Here is a 20,910-nt window from a genome sequence, read left to right on the forward strand (position 1 = left end):
TGACTGGATGGAAGTCTTCGACCCGCGTACCGATGTTACGTAAGACCAGAATTTCCTTGGGTTTTCAGCAAGATCTTTTGCTAAGGTATGATGGTGGTAGTGGTTGAATGCTTCGCGCATCACTCTTTTTACAGCAGCACAAATCTCTACAACTTTTGCCTGTCCTCATTCTCCCGATCATTCTTGTCCTGCGAGTGCAACTGCCTTTGCTTCCTGAGCATTCTCCGAATTGCGCTGTTAAACCACGGTGGGTCTTTTCCGTCCGTAACCCACTTTTTCGGCACATACTTGTCCAATGCGTGATTTACAATGTGTGTAAAATTCGCCCATAATTCTTCCACGTCCACCGTACCGGAAGTAAATGAAGTCGATTCATTTACTAAGTGGGATGCTGCTAACAACTGCTTATCTGCTCTTTCTACTAAGAATACTCTCCTAGCCTTGACTGACTTTTTAACTCTCGTAACCATAGTCGTAATGACAACATCATGATCACTAATCCCTGTCTCAAAACTGACACCGTCGATGAGGTCTGGTCTGTTCGTGGCTACCAGATCTAAAATATTTCCATTATGCGTTTGCTGTCGATTTAGCTGCTCAAGACAGTTTTGGATAATGTGTTCAAAAGTAATTCACACGACGGCTTGTCTGTACCGCCTGTAATGAATCCATTGACATCCCAGTCTATACTAGGTAGGTAGAAGTCGCCTCTGACTAATATAGCATGATCTGGGTACTTCTGCGATACAGAATGTAGACTCCCTTTGAATGATTCTAGAACTGTCACAGCGGAACCTGGTGGACAGTAATAACACCCCACAATTAACTTTATTTCCCCTAGCCCTGTTAAACGTGTTCAGATAACTTCACAATTGCACTCTACTTCGACCTCAGTAGACACTATATTTTTGTCAACTGCAATGAAGACACCACCTGCTACAGTGTCTAATCTGTCTTTCCGATACACATTCCAACCCTCACTAAATATTTCAGAACTTCCTATCTCAGGGTTCAGCCAGGTCTCAGTCCCGAGAATAATTTGCGCGCCACACGCTTCCTGGAGGACAGTAAATCCAGGAACTTTATTCCAAACACTGTTAAAATTTACTGCTAATATCTTGATAACTGAAGTGTCTTTACACTGAGCACGCCCTGATTTCCCTGCCTGCATGTCGACTGGTGAGTGTTCATCAGGACATCTCTCGCACTACTGCCTAGCCTAACAATCCCCCATGTCCACGCCACAAGTACTCTGCTACCCGAGTAGCCACTTCCTTTGTGTAGTGCACCTCTGACCTATCTAGGGGCATCCTATGATTCCCCACCCAATAGCGCAAGTCTAGAAATCTGCTGCCAAGACCATCACAGAGCCGACGAAGCCTCTGGTTTAGACCGTCCACTCGGTTCCAAACCAAAGGACCCCGATCCACTCTGGGAACGATGTTGCAAATAGAGAGCTCTGCTTGCACCCCGCTTGCAAGGCCAGCACTCTTCACCAAATCTGCCAGCCACCTGTACGAACTGAGGATTGCCTCAGAACCCAAGCGACAGGCATCATTGGTGTCGACGTGAGCAACTACTTGCAGACAATTGCACCCCGTACGCTCGTTAGCCGCAGGCAAGGCCGCCTCCACATCTTGGATGAGGCCCCCCCGGCAGACAAACCAAGTGCATGTTGGATTTCTTTCCAGCCCTGTATGCTATTTCCCTGAGGGGCTCCATCACCTGCCTAACATTGGAGCTCCCAATAAACAGCAAGCCTTTGTCCCCCGTGTGGAATCAAGTAACTTGGAGTAAACATATGCTTAGGATACTAAAAAAAAAGAGACCTCTTCTAGCACTGACCTCCGACACTTACAGAAATGTTTCATCAGCTTGGGATCCTGTGTAAAGAAACCCTTATCAAGTTCGGGAACCTGCATCAACTCACCACTGGCTGCTGTTGCACAGCTATCAGGTGTGGCCCCTTGGGTGATGGGGATGCTGGTTTTCTAACTTTAAAACAAGCCGGCAGTGGTTATGGCAATATGAACCACACCAACATATTTATACAATTTTTGTAGTGTACACCGATGTTCCAAATTAATTGCAAATTACGTTAGCACAAAGTACACATTACCTTAAACCATAATTAAACTAGCACATCAGTAACATTACACAATAAGAGATACTGATAATTCTCTATAACATGAATCCACATTAAGAGATGTCAGGAAGGCTGCTATAAACTTCACCAAGGTTTACAAAATGTGACAGTGGTATAAAACCTGCAGGCTATATATGTGTGCTGAAGCTCTTATGCAACAATTTTACTACCACAATTCCACTGATTTGATAATGCACAGTTAAATTGTAAAGTTTATATCGATTCTGTAGTTATAGCAGAAAAATAGACTGAAGTATGTCGCGATGAGTAGTGATAGAAGACCCTTTTTTGATATTTTTCAAGTTATTCGGACTTTATTTCATTTCCTAGACATCAAGACTTTTGATATTGCCTTCCGCAGAGATTACTTAACAATTTTAGAAAATAATAAAACTGTCAGATTTAATTTGAGACCAGCGGAATATGGCCCCATTTTCAATGCACCTCCATGCTGCCATTATTTTTTAGGGCCTTATACTGCTGGCTCATTTCATTTAAAAATCACCCAAAATACAGAAATCTCGTTGCCATCATGTCACAGATATTTGTGAAAATTTGGTGTAAGAAAGTACATAAATAGAAAGTGATAAAATATTTTTTTTCAGATTTTTTAGATCAAAAGTGTAGTCAGGGGGCCATTTGGAAGTGTCTAGCATTTTCTCCATCTTACGTCAGTACAAAAGGTATGTCGAAAGTTTTTAACTACTATAACTACCTTATTTATAAATCAATTTTATTCAATTTGGTGTCATTAGAAAGATAAAAGGACCAACTATATCACTAAACTATAAAATGCTGTATCTGTGCATATAAATATGTGCAAATCTGTAATTAAAGTCATTTTTTTTCGTGATTTTTTTTTTGGTAAAAATCACAAGTTTCACCATTTTAAATTTTGTCTCAAAGAATTCCTGTTGTCAGACATCTCAACATAAATAAATCAGAAGGGTGTTTGTTCTGTTTAATCATTTAAAACAGAAAGAACATAAATAATAATATACACGTTTCATTTTGTGACTCTTACCTAGTGGTCAAAAATGATGATCAGTTCTCATAAAACACATTCATAAAATTCTAAAAAGCATTCATTCTTTCAAATAAGTTTTCAATGGACAATATTATGTCTGATTCAAAAGTATATAAACGACCAGTACTTGTGCTTGCACTAGGAGCAGGAAAAGTCATTAAAATGTTTTCATAAGGTATCCAACAAACATCAGTGTGAAGGGACCATGAATAACTTGAGGAAGGGCTACTTGGACTCATGAACTTGACTCTTGCATCTCTGTGTTCTTCACTTATCTCTAGAATTTTTCCAAGCCACCACTGGTTATCGTAGATAGCTGCGACAAATGTTTCTTCTTTAATTGTGTTAGAGGCAGTGTTCTGGATTACAAGAGGAACTTGAATGAATTTAGTAGAAGATGAAATACGCTTTATCAGCAACTTGTTTTCATTCAGTGGTTTGAAAAAATGATTCACTGTTGTCCCCGGAAGAGCAGAACCAGTCTCATATTATTTTTGTAACATGTCTGTGATGAGTTTTGGTAAATGTAAACAGATCTTTTGGACATAAAATGTGACTGTCATACGGAGGCTGTAAACTTGCTCTTGTTGCTAAACATTTAATAGTACTACCAACTCCATCACATGCATTTTTGCCATGACTAGCGGCAAAAAAATTTCATTTTGCAGTCACTCCATGATCTTGCTTGTGATGGCACAAATTTAAAAAGTTCTTAAAGTTTTTACATTGTGCAGAACTGCCACCACTGAAGTATATAACATGCTGGATGTGTGGTAATTGTTCCAATACATAAGTGAGAGCAGTTTTATGGAAACACAGAATGTGTTTGTATCATGCTGCAAACAGTCACTTGTACAATGCAATATTGACTTAATGTAATCATCTGTTTTAAAGTACACCATAAAAGGATGAAGGGTGACTTGAATGTTCTGCCAGTGAAATCCTTGTGTAGCATCCTGAAGCAAACAGATATAGTTCTCTGCAAAATCCACTATGATGATACATGTAGTATCAGGGAGGGTTTCTTTGCTTGATTTAAAGTAGTGACTATGAGATTTTGATACATTATGATGTTGTGTTAAGCTTTGAAGTTTTTGCACGAAATACTCAACAAATTCATCGGCTGTCTTCATTAATGTCTCCAGTGTAGGTCTATCAGTTTGCATCCACTGCATACTTTCAGGTGGTGGTGGTGGTTAGTGATTAACGTCCCGTCGACAACGAGGTCATTAGAGACGGAGCGCAAGCTCGGGTTAGGGAAGGAAATCGGCCATGCCCTTTCAAAGGAACCATCCCGGCATTTGCCTGAAACGATTTAGGGAAATCACGGAAAACCTAAATCAGGATGGCTGGAGACGGGATTGAACCGTCGTCCTCCTGAATGCGAGTCCAGTGTGCTAACCACTGCGCCACCTCGCTCGGTAAATACTTTCAGAAACGACTTCCTGACACTTAAATCAATACTCGATGTTAACAAATTTCTCTTCTTCAGAAACACTATTCTTGCCATCGCCACTCTACATTTTATATCCTCAGTTATTCTGCTCCCCAAATAGCAAAACTCCTTTACTACTTTAAGCATCTCATTTCCTAATCTAATTCCCACAGCACCACCCGATTTAATTCGACTACATTTCATTATCCTCATTTTGCTTTTGATGATGTTCATCTTATATCCTCCTTTCACGACACTGTCCATTCCGTTCAGCTGCTCTTCCAGATCCTTTGCTGTCTCTAACAGAGTTACAATGTCACCAGCAAACCTCAAAGTTTTTATTTCCTCTCCATGGATTTTAATTCCTACTCCAAATTTTTCTTTTGTTTCCTTTACTTCTTGCTCAATATACAGATTGAATTACATTGGGGATAGGCTATAACCCTGTCTCACTCCCTTCCCAACCACTTCTTCCGCTTCATGCCCATCGACACTTACAACTGCCATCTGGTTTCTGTACAAATTGTAAATAGCCTTTCGCTCCCTGTATTTTACCCCTGCCACCTTCAGGATTTGAAAGAGAGTATTCCAGTAAACATTGTCAAAAGCTTTCTCTAAGTCTACAAATGCTATAAACATAGGTTTTCCTTTTCTTAATCTAGCTTCTAAGATAAGTCGTAGGGTCAGTATTGCCTCACGAGTTCCAATATTTCTACGGAATCCAAACTTATCTTTCCCGAGGTCGGCTTCTAACAGTTTTTCCATTCGTCTGTAAAGAATTCACGTTAGTATTTTGCAGCTGTGACTTACTAAACTGATAGTTCGGTAATTTTCAATCTGTCAACACCTACTTTCTTTGGGAATGGAATTATTATATTCTTCTTGAAGACTGATGGTATTTCGCCTATCTCATACATTTTGCTCACCAGATGGTAGAGTTTTGTCAGGACTGGTTCTCCCAAGGCTGTCACTAGTTCTAATGGAATATTGTCTAATCCCGGGGCCTTGTTACGACTTACATCTTTTGGTGCTCTGTCAAACTCTTCACGCAGTATCATATCTCCCATTACATCTTCATCTACATCCTCTTCCATTTCCATAATACTGTTCTCAAGTACATTGCTCTTGTATAGACCCTCTATATACTCCTTCCACCTCTCTGCTTTCCCTTCTTTGCTTAGAACTGGGGTTCCATCTGAGCTCTTGGTATTCATGCAAGTGGTACTCTTTTCTGCAAAGGTCTCTCTAATTTTCCTGTAGGCAGTATCTATCTTACCCCTAGTGAGATAAGCCTCTATATCCTACATTTGTCCTCTAGTCATGCCTGCTTAGCCATTTTGCACTTCATGTCACAATCTCATTTTTGAGACATTTGTATTCCTTTTTTCCTCTTTCATTTACTGCATTTTTATATTTTCTTCTTTCATCAATTAAATTCAATATTTATTTTGTCACCCAAGGATTTCTATCAGCCCTCGTCTTTTTACCTACTTGATCCTCTGCTGCCTTCACTACTTCATCCCTCAGAGCTACCCATTCTCCTTCTATTGTATTTCTTTCCTCCTTTCTTGTCAATTGTTCCCTTATGCTCTCCCTGGAACTCTGTACAACCTCTGGTTTAGTCAGTTTATCCAGGTCCCATCTCATTAAATTCCCACCTTTTTGCAGTTTCTTCAGTTTTAATCTACAGTTCATAACCAATAGATTGTGGTCAGAGTCCACATCTGCCCCTGGAAATGTCTTACAATTTAAAACCTGGTTCCTAAATCTCTGTCTTACCATTATATAATCTATCTGATACCTTCTAGTATCTCCAGGATTCTTCCACGTATACAACCTTCTTTCATGAATCTTGAACCATGTGTTAGCTATGATTAAGTTATGCTCTGTACAAAATTCTACCAGGTGGCTTCCTCTTTCATTTCTTACCCCCAATCCATATTCACCTACTACATTTCCTTCTCTTCCTTTTCCTACTGTCGAATTCCAGTCACCCATGACTATTAAATTTTCGTCTCCCTTCACTATCTGAATAATTTCTTTTAAACTTGTACTACTGTAGTAGGCGTGGGCTTTGTGTCTATCTTGGCCACAATAATGCGTTCACTATGTTGTTTGTAGTAGCTTACCTGCACTCTTATTTTTTATTCATTATTAAACCTACTCCTGCATTACCCCTATTTGAATTTATTTTAATAATCCTGTATTCATCTGACCAAAAGTCTTGTTCCTCCTGCCACTGAACTTCATTAATTTTCACTATATCTATCTTTAACCTATCCATTTCCCTTTTTAAATTTTCTAACCTACCTGCCCGATTACGGGATCTGACATTCCACGCTCTAATCTGAATAACGCCAGTTTTCTTTCTCCTGATAACAACGTCTTCCTGAGTAGTCCCCGCCCAGAGATCCAAATGGGGGACTATTTTACCTCCAGAATATTTTACCCAAGAGGACGCCATCATCATTTAACCATACAGTAAAGCTGCATGGCCTAAGTTCACAAAATTTAGTAAAACCAATTTTATCTTCAGGATTTTTTTCTCTGAAAGCTAAGTATACATCTTTCAGATTACGTAAAATTAGTCTTTTTGTCTTATACACTCTTTTGCCATTTTCTGAAGGGACAGATAGTCTTTTTTATTAGCAGAAATGTGACTTATATAATCTTTTCAGGAAAAGTTCTGGACACGTTTTTCCACATCCTTACCTGTTCTGTTTCCCACTTTACAGCTCCCTTCTGACAAAATACCATCTTCTTTTAGCAATACCCTCGATTTCTTTACCATGTATTCGGTAGTTTTAAAAAGCATTTGGGTTTTTTCTTTACTCTGTGCAGCTGGTGCTAAGGTTAAGTATTTGTAGTTTTTCTTTAACAGAACTTCTGATGAATTTCTCTAAGTATTTGTATTAAAATATTACAGTCTGTACATTCAGCACTGCCAGTTTCTTCAGAGACATTTTTCACTGGAACATGTAGCACTTCTGATGCTGTTTGCTGGAATTTTAAAGCTAAGTGACAAGACTTGTATCGAATCTATTCTGGATGCCTGTCTTGTGCTCCCTTGGTAACCCTTAATGGTGAAATTTCAAGTAATTCACAACCTTCATTAAGTTTTTGAAGAGCTGTAGATGGATCTGGTATAGATTCTTGCTCTTCAACTTCACATTCATCCATCCCTGGAAGGTTAACCCCCTTGGAGATAAAATGTCCTTACAGCATGTTATGCACAGCTTGGTTACTGGGGTAAGTGCAAGGGTTTTTATTTCTTTGGCATGGTTAAAGAAATAGGTTGCATAGATTTCTTAGCAGTCTTTTCACCATGCTTCTTAAAAGGGTCACAGCAAATTCTTTGTCTGTCTTCAAATGTTTCCAAATAGAGCCTTTTGTGAGAAGAACAAACACACTCAATATTTTCACAGGTGTTTCTTAGCTTCAATAATTCAGTATCAGCTTGATTCAGGCTTCACATACCTGTTAAATCAAGCTCTTTACTGCTACTACTTTTGTTCTGACACACAACTGCCAACACAAAACCTAAAGAACATTTGTTTTCCGTTGTGATTTTTAACCAACTGTGTATGTTGCAGAAAAGAACTGGATGGTTTGAAACTTTTTCTTGTTCTCTAATTAGTCACACAGTCTGTGTTGCATTTGAGTGTTGCTACTAGACTGAATTTTTCATTGTTGTTTCATGTATTGTTGATTAGCTATTTGAAGCAATTAATTATTACAGCATCATTGAAATAGTATAAGATCTAACAATAGAGGACGAACAACCTTCTGATATTTTTTTTTTGTTGTTGTTGAAAAGTATGGAGTAGGAATTATTTGAAACAAAAATTCAGATGGTGAAACGTGATTCTACTGAAAAAAAAAATTGCTGAAATTTGCAATAAATAAATAAATAAATAATTGTTGCTTAGACACAGCACTTTAATAATTTTTATGTTATAGCTCTATTCTTTTACTTTCCAATTACACCAAAATCAATAAAATTGATTCATAAATAAAAAAAGGTATAGTGGTTACAAACTTACAAGGCACTTCGTTTCTCAACGCGTTTGTAGAAGGGGCTCACATTTCAGAATGGTCTCCTAATTACAATATTGGTCAAAAAAATTCCAGAAAAAATATTTTAACCCTAACTCATTATGTACATTCTTACACCAAATTTTCAGAAAAATCTGTGACATAAGGACAACGGTCACTGGGTGATTTCACACGAAATTACCCTGCCCACACTGCACAACTAACTACAATTTTTAGGTGATTCAGAACATATAGAACATAGCCTTTCTAATGAAAATGATTAAAAGAGTTTTCAGTAGACTTTTTTTGTCAAATTGGGCAAGAAGCAGCCCTTTAGATGTTTTTAGAAAAATCTCCAACTTTGCCCTACATTTATAAACTATTGGGAAGAAGTTGGAGAATGAAATTTTATATTCCAAGATCTCATATTGATAAATTATTACACGTAACGTTTCAAATGTCACAATTACTTTTGGAGACATAGGCCCTACAGCACTAAACTTCACATTTATATGGAGCATGTGTATTTTTTGGCTGACTTTGCTTCAAATAAATTATCCATATACAAATCTCTCAGGATTCCCCCCCCCCCCCCCCCCCCCCCGCTTGACAGTGAGCCAAACATTGTACAAGATGAACTAGTTTTCTTTCTTTCAAGAAAATACTGCCAAGAGACATAAGTTGTCAAAAGCCCATGAGTGCCCTGTTGACAGCTGTGCTATGGAGTCAAATAACTATATCCCTGGAATTACTGCATTAAAGACTGTGAAATTTTATCAATGTTCACTGGGAACATGTGTAATTGTTCATACAAAATTTCAGCGAAATCCATGACAGTTGTGCAACAACTTCTAGATCACTTGGCATGGAATGACCCTATTAGGAATAAGCCACCTTGCACTAAAACCTAGCCTCATAGTTATGCTGGTCATTCATTATAGTGATGAAAGGATACTTTGTGAAGAATGTAATATATATTGCTCCAACAGCTACTCCAACTTCACATATTACAGCCCTCCAACTTAACATATACTAAAAAGAACTTGACACTGAACATTGGAAAATCCAGGATGGATTAGTAATGATTATTATTGGTTTGTGATGCACTCAACTGTGCGGTTATCAGTGCCCATACAAATTCCCAATCTTTACTCAGTACAATCTCACCACTTTCATGAATGATAATGAAATGACGACAACACAAACACCCAGTCCCCAGGTGGAGAAAATCCCCAACCTGGCCAGGAACTGAACTTGGGACCCCGTGATCCTGAGACAGCAACGCCAGCCACTAGACCACGAGCTACGGACATGAATTAATGACACTATTATGAAAAGATTAGATTGCTACTCACCATATAGTGGAAGTGCCTAGTCACAGACAGGCGTAACAAATGCTTTTGGCCAGAAGAACTTCTTCTGATATAGACACACACACACACACACACACACACACACACACAAGCACTGTCTCTGGCTGCCTGGGCCCGCCTCGGGTCTAATAGGATCTGGCCTCTGGCCTCAGCAGCCAGAGACAGTGGTCGTGTGTGCATGTGTGTGTGAGCTGCATTTGCACGCAAAAGTGGTGTGTGTGTGTGTGTGTGTGTGTGTGTGTGTGTGTGTGTGTGTGTGTGAGAGAGAGAGAGAGAGAGAGAGAGAGAGCGTGCATGTGTATTTCAGAAGAAGACCTTCTGGCCAAAAGCTTAATTGTTTAGTAGTCCTTTTGTTGCGCCTGTGTGGCTCAATATCTCCACTATATGGTGAGTAGCAATCCATACTTTTCATAATATTGAAATCTAACACTTATAGAATCAAGGATTCTTCACAAAGCCCATAATGACCTTACTGTTACTGCTCATGTCTCAGGCACTATGTCAACTAAGTTTTGATACTTCCCGAAAGGGCTGAGCAACAACAATAATCAGAATCTAGCTGTCTCACATTAGCAAACTCTCCCATAATAGGCACTCTTCTTCCATGTAAAAAAAAAACATTTCAGTAATGATAGCATCCGTTGGTTAAATTAAAAACATCCGTTGGTTAAATTGAAAACAATGTCAAATTTTGCAAGTAAGTTTTTGTTAGCTCGTACTACAACTGTTTTGTTAACCCTAATATGAATAGCATGGGGCCAATGAGCCTTGAGATAGTTGTAATTGCTGTACAAGTAATATGGTAAAGGTATTATTCGAGGACTGTGTCCTTAGTTTTAAGTGTTACTTGTATTTTCTTCTTTATACTGTACATTTACATAATCTGGGCCCAAGCGACCCTGTGGTTTATGTTGTAGAGTAACTAATTTGGCTTGGGTTGTAATCAATTACATTTTCTTGACACGCAAATGTATTGCTGTGACTGCAGAAAACATGTTGTTACAACTTTTAGCTCTGTTCAACTGTCATATAACAAATTCTAGAATAGCGCATGACAGCGAAATACTGCAGAAAATGGTTATGAGTGTTTGATGCAGTAAAGAAATGTTGTAGGAGTTCGCTACACAGCAGTGTTGTGTTTGACATTCGACACTCATATGGAAGAAAGGTAAGGTCATTTTTAACACTAAATAATAACACGAACACCACTTAACAGTCCAGAGATGATGAGAGTGCTTATGTTACTTCTTCATATTATTCTTTTGCACACAATTTGGCAAAATTTATACAAGCACCAGCAAAGCTTATAATCTCTTACACCCCCAAAGATGCTTGGGATTTATTAACTCCTCTAGCTACTGTGGACGAGATTGTGAGATGCACAAACCTAGAGGCAAGAATTGTTTGTGTATCAAGAAAAATAAATGGATATGATGCAACTAGAGATGAAATGCTTGCCTTCTGGAGAGTTTTATTTAACACTGGAGCAGATAAATGCTGGATGTTCCAATCAGGAAACTTTTTCTGAGAAAATCTTCCAATTCATTACCATATATAGGGCTACAATGTATGTGAGTCGATTTGAGGCACTCAGAAGATCTACTAGATATATGACAAAAGAACAAGAAAGGCTAGGTAATAAATTGATTAAGTTTTTGCTATAGCCTACATAAGGAAAATATTTATAGGACCTAAAATTAATGTTACAGTGGGTGAACAACTAGTTTCATTTAGGAGCCATTGTGGATTTGTGCAGTATATGCCAAATAAGCCTGGAAAGTAATGAATAAAAGCCTAACTGTTGTGAGAACAATGAGGTTGAATAAAAAAGGAATTTCAAATGATATTGGGATATTGGGTCAAAAAGTAGTAGACAAGTAAATTCAAGTGTAATTGCATTTGCAAAAGGCAAAATGGATGTGGTTTCTTTTTTTTTTTAAAGAAAAAAGAAAAACCCTGGCCCATCATAATGGATTTATGTACTCTAAGTACCTTTTTATGAAAAAGTTGCTTCACCATACAGCAGAGATGCTGAGTTTCAGATAGGCACAACAGAAAGACAGTGTGGCTTCAGTTGCCTGAGACTGCAGAGAGAGCGAGAGAGAGAGAGAGAGAGAGAGAGAGAGAGAGAGAGAGTGTGTGTGTGTGTGTGTGTGTGTGTGTGTGTGTGTGTGTGCGCGCGCGCGCGCGCGCACACGAGTGGGCGCGTGCCTGTTTTTGACGAAGGCCTTACAGGCCGAAAGCTTTATTTGTGTCAGTCTTTTTGTTGTGCCTATCTGTGACCCAGCATCTCCATTATATTGTGTCAACTTTCCTTTTCCAAATACTGTTCCATTCCATCCTGGGATTTCCACTGCTTTACTAAACACCTTTTGTCTTTATGCAGCATAAGATTCCATATAACACGAAGCATTTCTGCCCAGGAGGAGACTTTTCAGGCCTAACTTTCAACGGAGTTAATCTAACTACTCATGATCAGAAGATGAGCTGATACCTTTCAATAGAAAACCATATAGGCCTACATCGAGAAGTTCACTGCTATCGCTCAAACACAAAACAGCAGTAGCAACAGCACGATGGGTCATCAGAAGAGATGGTTTCTGTAAGTGCGCAAAATCTGTGTGCCAGAACCACAGCAGTATGGTGTGCAACAATTATAAACAGTAATATGTCCTTTTCTTTGTCAGTTTCGTAATAACCAATTTGTGATAAAAAATACTGGGGACTTATGTTTCAGTTTTCATAATTTAATTTAATCAAAGAAAATTACTGAGGATTGAAAATATACTTTATCTCAACATTAAAAACGGTTTCAGCTGTCTTATATCCTATTGCGGGCACATTTTTTGCATCAACTCAACAAAGATAATAGTTTTGCTATCCTATTAGAAATGTGATCAACTGACTAAATTTATTTTTGTGATTTAGGACCAAAAATTATTGTGGTACATATATCATCATAGCACCTATGTGAGGTGTTAAAACTTGTAGTAAATGGTTTCTCACTTCCCTTTTTGCATTGCCATTAGACATAAAACATAGTGAATAATGTTTTATGTTTTTCTTTCACTTTATTTAAAAAATATTTGTTCCCGATATTAAAGTTTACTTACCACAAAGTGAAAACAATCCTTGAAATTTTATCACACAATAAAGGTATGAGCTGCTACAGATCACAATAATGCATACTGCAGATGCAAAGCAATGTGTTCTGACAACAGTAGTGATCCCATGACAAACAAACTGATTGTTGTACCAATTTTCATACACCTGGTGCAGTGTAGTACTACATGATGTCGGGCATAGACAGAGGTGGAAAAACATATTCCCAAAAGGTATCGGATACTCCTGTGTTGGTGGTAAGTATGCTTCTCAAGGACCACAAATGACAGATTAATTTTGTAGTAAGTATACTTCCCAAGGCCCTTCCAAAAACTACACTGGTGGTAACCATACTTCCCAAAATCGATCAAAACACCACTGTCTGGTGGGTATATACTTCCCACAGTCCTGCAGGCTATATTTCACAACAAACAGAAACTACAGCTGATGCAGTGGGCTGCCACTGGATGGCGGGAACATACGTAACTGGTAACATATATTCCCTTAAATGCTGCAAAGAAATAGGTTTAGTGGGAAGTATATCCCCAGGGCCCATGAAAGGGTGAAAACAAAATATTCATGCATGATAACATCCAAAAAAATATTTGTTCCCATTTAAAATTTTGTATTAGACGATAACAGGTCCCAAGGAGCCACGATACGTAAATGAGCAAGAGACACAGGTCAAGTGTGGGTTAAGACTAAAAATATCACTCTCTAGCTGATTAATATCACTGGGATGAACATTGTTCTTGTTTATGAACAAATACCTGCATTAATTTACACATATTAATGATGTTTGAACTTCATGGCTGGTTTTAATTACTTTAATAAATATTTAGCAACCTATTACTTTGCTGTATAACTTTACTTTAGCAACCTATGGGTTTCTATCCATTTTTAACCTGCATAATACATTAAGATCTTCATCCATATCATATTTTAAGGAACTGCATTTGTAATGCCACAGTTGTCTTTTTCCACCATTATATGTGTAACACACACAATTTTCAATTTGCTGATCCATGGTGATTGTCCACAGGCTACCGCTCCATACAGCAGTAGGCGCCTACTGACAAAACGTTGCACTACGTAATATGCCAGTGGGTTGTAAACTGAATATCACAATCACAAATGGGATGTATAAGTTTCTGAAATGTTCCTCATGTCACTGCAAATTTTTGTGTTTCTCTCTTGATCTCCTTTCCATTTTTCTGTCAGCTAGCACAGAAGCCTCCCGTCATCAGTAAGTTACCATCAAAGCCGACAATCCCACTGACAGTTCTAGCTGCTGACCAAGGAGCGTTTTTTAAACCAATTTCAAATTAACCTACTCCAACGACAGCTTCACAATAGCTGTATTCCAATTCGCTAATTATTGTGGAAAAAGTCATTCACTTTTACTAATTATGTAGCAGGTATCATTACACTGCAAAAAAATGATGATAATAAATAAATAAATAAACAAACATCTGCTCCCTCTCCAAACTTAAAATTTATACACAGACAATCACAAATTTTCATTTAATGCTTATTACTGCTTTTCGTTTCTCAACAGCTGTAAACACAACTTGATACGGTGCGAACAGAATCCCTTTCCTCCAGTAGCAATTGACTGCCACAAATGACAAGACCTACGAAAGTAAAGGTACAAGTAGAGTCTCTTACGCTAACACTTCTCTTACCAATTCATTTGCTTTTAACCGCTTCCACAGCAATTCTTCACAATGTTTCTCTACCTGACACTTGTCATTCTTCAACCGCAAGAGGTTAATTTGTTTATCCGCGAATCTGAAAGTAAATGAATACGACAAAAAGTGAGCTGCCTGTTCAACATTAAAAGCAAATCTACAACTCAGTGCATCGGCAATGTAAATCTTACCTCCGATAAATAACATGATCGAAGGAAGAAGACATCTTCCGACCAGGGTACAACGATTGCATACATTTCGAATGAATGAAGTCTCCATTCTGAACACACTGTTTGCAATAAAATGCCTTTTTATAATTGCCACACAGAGGACACTTTCCAACAGTTGAGCTATACCTGCTACAGCTGTCTTCTATTGACATTAAAGCCAAATCCTCACAACTACCATCCGAACTACTCGCCGCCATTACATTATCAAAGATATCCACTATGAAAACATCGCCGTGTCAAACAATGAAACAATTATTTGAACATTCGAAAAACACTTTATTGTCATTATGAATCTTTCTGCATAGTACCCAGCGAATCACTTCCTTCTGCGCAGAAAGGTTATTTCAAAAGTGTCAGATTCACGATACGTCATAATACAGTTGCCTGTCGTTTTATTCCAGAAAAAGGATTTTGTCACAAACTATTTCCTTTATTTTCCGAGCAGAGCGAAGTTTCCAAAAACTTGCATCACAGTAAGAGGTCGGACCGCAGCGCAGGTCGATCCTTTCAGATAACCTGATTTTGACATGTCGATGCCTGTCTTTGTTGCGAAATAATGGAGCAGTATCGGACGCGGTTTGATAAGATGACAGATGAGAGGATTTCACGATGCATGTACTGTTTGTTTTGGTGCACTGTTTGAATTATTGATTCAGGAATAAATTGTAACGAAAAGAAGGGGGCGGTCAGCAAACGGATCCGATAACGTGTGTTATTGATGTATTTGAAATGAATACATTACTATGTACGCGCTTCAACGAAACAGGTGAGACAAGCCCAATGAGACATTTATAAATACAAAATTTGGTTGATATTTTTCATTTTTGTGGGAACTGTGTGATGCTCTGTTTGGTATGAGTGAGTTATACAGCTCTTCTAATACAAATAAAGAGTTCTTGTTTCATTGCCGTTTAAAACATAAACAAACACATTTTCATTTGTGTTGCGGTGTGCAGCACTGCTTGAATTTTGAGAAATGAGAAATAAGCCGTGTATTCTCGACTGGTGTTCATAACACATTCTAAGAATATGAACCGAAGTAACGTTACTGTTTTTTTCTAGATGTTTGCACTGAAATGCATTTGATACAACAGAACATTAATGTTTGAAAATTTACAGGTGATTAACACTTGAGGTTAATCCGTGTCAAGTGGCCCAATTGGGAAAATGCTCCCGGCCCGACAATTTTCGAATATGTGAAATTTATACAGTATGTACCCAACGGACCGGTAAGAAGTTCAGCTCTAACTTTATGTAGGTGCTTTGGCCGTTTTCACAACTGCCAAATCGATTTGGCATGCTGTAATTTGTCATCTGGATATAACTGTGCAGAATACACAATAAATACAAATGAAGAACAAAAAACCATGCCCCTGGCCCAATCCCACCTCAAACGTGCAGAAAATTGTTGTCGTGGCAAATGTCCAACATTTTAACAATGCTAGCGGGGGAGATTCATATGACTGCGTAGAAATGACTTATGGGGTTCCACAAGGCTCAATATTAAGTCCACTTTCGTTTCTCATAGATGGAAACAACCTAACGTCTGAAATACAACAATCAGAGTGCGTTCTGTTTGCGGATGACACTAATATTGTTGTTATTCCAGACGTAAATACAGCAACAGAAGAAATGATAATGTTCTGAATACTATTATTGAGTGGTTTTCTGAGAATTATCTCTTCCAGTTTTGAAAAAGACATTACATATTCACCTATTTACTATAGAAAAATCACCAGACATTTTTACAGACGTTGTTATTTTATTTAGATGACCAGTTTTGGCATCTCATTAGTGCATCGTTGCAGGCATAACTGGAGCCATCAGTACTAGGATTCCCTAATTTTTTGTAATGTGTATACTTCGAAGACTTGACATGTCTTCAACAGTGGACTAATAAAGCAAGAATGCTTCAAATACATTTGGACAGGAAATGGGGAACATAAATTTTGTTGGCCACTAAATTAACAAACTCTGTTCAAATACGCCAAAGGAACCTCAAAATTTAAGCCACAGTTTGCAATCTAACTGTAGTGTACCAAAATAAAAATACGAGTTTCCAGTAGACTTAATGCACACGTTTCAGTGGTGCAATTATAAAATAGGTGGTGGCAATTTTAAGGTATGTGGTGTCAAGTACACTTAGAATTTGGTTCATCTGCTGTTTTTTTTGTAACTTTAGAGGCTGATAACATAGTGGTTACATTTGCTGAACAGTTAATGAGAGCCCAACTTCATGACAGGTACACAGATAATGCACTGATAAATTATCACTTTTCCGATGTCTCTTACTCACTACCTTGTCCTTGTTGCCGTGATAACAATTTTCAGCATGTTTTATGAGGGGTTGTGCCATGGAAATTGTTCGTGATCATGTATTTTATTTCAATGTTCTGTACAAAATGTTGTCAGGATACTAAGTCATGTTGCAATATCCAAGCTATATTTGCTAAATAATGGTTTGCTAAATTTCAAGATTTTGTAATTTCCAGCTACCAATAAAACAGCTGCTGTCCAAACGACTCTATACATCAAGTTACTGATGAAGTTGAAACTTGGTAGACATTCATACAGGTCTCTTAGTACATTCTGTATAAATTTCATCAAAACTGAAGACGGTCATGCTGGGACCTCCAGGTCACTTGGTACAGAATGACACATTCTATTAGTACTTAGCAACTTATTTCTGGGAAGTTCTTAATTAGCAGAAAATACAGTGTGATACAAAGCAGGTGGCTACTGTATATCTACATCTAAACTCTGCAAACCATAATGAGGTGCATATTAGAGGAAAAGTCCCATTGTACCAGTTATTAGTGTTTCTTCGTGTTCCATTCGCATGTGGAGTGTGGGAAGAATGATTGTTTGAATGCCTCTGTGCGAGCATTAACTATTTTAATCTTATCCTCACGATCCCTATGTGAGCGATACATAGGTGTTGCAATATATTCCTAGAGTAATCATTTAAAGCTGGTTCTTGAATCTTTGTTTATAGACTTTCTCACAATAGTTTACGCCTATCTTCAAGATAGACCCACAGTTTAAACAAATCTGTGACCATTCGTGCTGCCATTCTCTGTGTATGTTTAATATCCCCTCTTAGTTCTATCTGGTTTTGGTCCCACACACTTGAGCAATATTCGAGAACAAGTCACAATAATGCTTTGTAAGCAGTCTCCTTTGTAGACTGGTTGCACTTCCCCAGTATTCTACCAATAAACCAAAGTCTACCAGCTGCTTTACCCACGACTGAACCTATATGATTATTCAATTTCATATCCCTACAGAGAGTTACACACAGGTATTTGTATTAGTTGGCCAATTCCAACAGTGACTCATTGATATTATAGTCATAGGATACTACGTTTTTTATGTTTCATGAAGCGCAAAATTTTACATTTCTAAACATGTAGAGATGTTGCCAATCTCTGTACCATGTTGAAATCTTATCAACATCTGACTGAATATTTATGCAGCTTCTTTCAGATACTACTACATTACAGATAACTGTGTCATCTGCAAAAAGCCTGATTTTACTGTTAATATTGTCTGCAAGGTCATTAACATACAACATGAACAACAAGGGTACCAACACACTTCCCTGGGCCACACCCGATGTTATTTCTACATCTACTGAGAACTCTCCATTCAAGATAACATGCTGTGTCCTTCTTACCATAAAGTCCTCAATCCAGCCGCAAATTTCACTTGATACCCCATATGATTGTACTTTTGACAATAAGTGTATGTGTGGGTACTGAGTAAAGTGCTTTTTGGAAATCTAGAAATATTGCATTGACCTGGTTGCCTTGATCCAAAGTTTTCACTAAGTCATGTGCAAAAAGTGGAAGTTAGGTTTCAAGTGATCAATGTTTTCAAAATCTATGTTGGTGGCACTGAGGAGGTCGTTCTGTTCAAGATATATCACATCACTGTGTTTGAGCTCAGAATATGTTCTATAAGATCCTACAACAAATCGATGTCAGGGGTATCTGACGGTAATTTTGTGAATAACTTTTACTACACTTACTGTAGACAGGTGTGAGTTGTGCCATTTTCCAAGAACTGGGCATGGATTTTTTTTTTAGGGGATCTACAGTCAATTATAGTTAGAAGAGCTTTGTTCAGTTTTAATGATCTCTGCTGTTTCTCAACACCACTGACACTAATACTTATTTCATTCATCTTTTCAGTGGTATGAGGATTAAACTGGGGAAATGCTCCTGGGTTTTCCTTTGTAAAGGAACATTTGAAAACAGAATTAAGCATTTCAGCTCTTTCTTTACTACCTTCAATTTCAATTCCTGTCTCATTCGGGAGGGACTGGACACAAACTTTGGTGCCACTGACAGCCTTTACATACGGCCAGCATTTCTTTGGGTTCTGCGAAAGATCACGTGACAGTATTTTGCTACAGCAATCATTGAAGGCATCATGCATTGCTCTCTTGACAGCCAGATGCATTTCATTCAGCATCTCTATCTATAGCCGTATGCTTTGTTTTACACCTGTTATGCAGTAATCTCTGTTTCTGTAGAAGTTTCTTTTCAGTGACTGTACACTATGAAGGTTCTCTCCCATTTTGAACCATTCTGCTGGGTACATATCTATCCAGTGCATGGTCAACTACTCTTAAACTTGATCCAGAGTTCCTCTATATGCTCCTGCTCTGTGCTGAAAGTTTCAAGTTCCTCTTTGATACATTACACTATTGACTTTTTTAACTAGTTTACTGTGCGTTTGTGCTTTGGTAATCATTGTGTCACAATGGCATCATGGTCACCTTTATACCAGTTTTGATGTGGACATCCTCAAAGAGGTCAGATGTGTTTATTGCCATTAGATCCAATATATTTCCATGATGAGTGGGGTTCCTAACTATCTGTTCTAGGTGGTTTTCAGAGAAGGTGTTTAGTAAAATTTCACAGGATGTCTTCATGCCCACCAGTAACAGAACTGTAATTTTCCCAGTTAATTGTTGGATGATTAAAGTCTCTACTAGTGATTACAGTGTGATTAGGGAACTTACATAAAGTGAAATGAGGTTTCCTCTAACGTTTTTGGTTACATCAGAAGAGGAGTCTGGTGGGTGATAGAAGGACCCAGTTGTCATTTTGTGCCCATCTCTAATACCGAGTCTTGTCCAGACAAATTCACGTGCAACTTCAGTTTCTGTCTCGATGGACATTATTGTAAAAATTTTAATGGCACCTTTAATATTCTGCAAAGCCCAGATTGTAATGTAGTTTATGTACAGGTAAAAAGAAAAAAAGAAATGTTCATGTTTATTAAAGTGTAGAGTAATTTCGAGAGAAATGTTGGATTCCTTCAGGGAGGAAGGAGAAGTTTATTGGACAGGGATGGATGGAGAAACCCATTTGTTATGTGTGAACTGTCACTCCCACCTCAAATCTTCTTCAGATTAAATTCCTCCTTCCTTTCTGCAGAAGGAGCCAAATGTTCGGATATGGTATCTTGAAACTTGAAAGCGTTTTTTATGTCTTTTGTTGTTTTGTTTGACAGATGGTTAAAGTTGTATGTCCATAAAATACTGCCAGCCTTTCTGTCTCCTTTTGATTTTAATGATCATTTGAATTAAAATTTTTTTTTCTTTTTGTTCATGCACCAAGTACAGTAGTTTAAAGATATTTATCTGCTGATAATGTATGTACTCATTTGCAAAGTCTTGCTCACCTTGGCACTGAGGCATGAATGAAAGCAAATGTAGGTAACAGCCATTATATTCTCCCAGGAGTTACAATTGTACTGTGTGGATTAATTATGATTGCATCGTCATGGGTAACATATTTTGTAGATAAAATAGTTCTCCTTCCGGGTGAGGAGTGTTATGAGGTATTGGAAGAAGAATTT

General features: G+C 38.0%; 2 protein-coding genes across 3 annotated transcripts in view; one reads left to right on the forward strand and one right to left on the reverse strand.

The window, feature by feature from the left end:
- LOC124614025 (beclin 1-associated autophagy-related key regulator) overlaps positions 1–15,350 on the reverse strand; it is a 105,865-nt gene extending 90,515 nt beyond the window's left edge. Inside the window, exons 1-2 of the mRNA XM_047142842.1 lie at positions 15,001–15,350; positions 14,804–14,909 (exon numbers count right to left, since the gene is read on the reverse strand). Of these exons, the coding sequence (XP_046998798.1) occupies positions 14,804–14,909; positions 15,001–15,236 (342 nt within the window). The 5' untranslated portion in view covers positions 15,237–15,350. The remainder of the gene's footprint in view (positions 1–14,803; positions 14,910–15,000) is intronic.
- Positions 15,351–15,444: 94 nt separating this feature from the next.
- The window catches only part of LOC124614026, an 80,776-nt gene continuing 75,310 nt past the window's right edge, over positions 15,445–20,910 (forward strand). For both annotated transcript variants that reach the window (XM_047142844.1, XM_047142843.1), the window contains exon 1: positions 15,445–15,805. The gene's annotated coding sequence lies outside the window, so the exon portion shown is untranslated. The remainder of the gene's footprint in view (positions 15,806–20,910) is intronic.

Source organism: Schistocerca americana, chromosome 4 (genome assembly GCF_021461395.2).
Source record: "Schistocerca americana isolate TAMUIC-IGC-003095 chromosome 4, iqSchAmer2.1, whole genome shotgun sequence".
Taxonomy (NCBI): domain Eukaryota; kingdom Metazoa; phylum Arthropoda; class Insecta; order Orthoptera; family Acrididae; genus Schistocerca; species Schistocerca americana.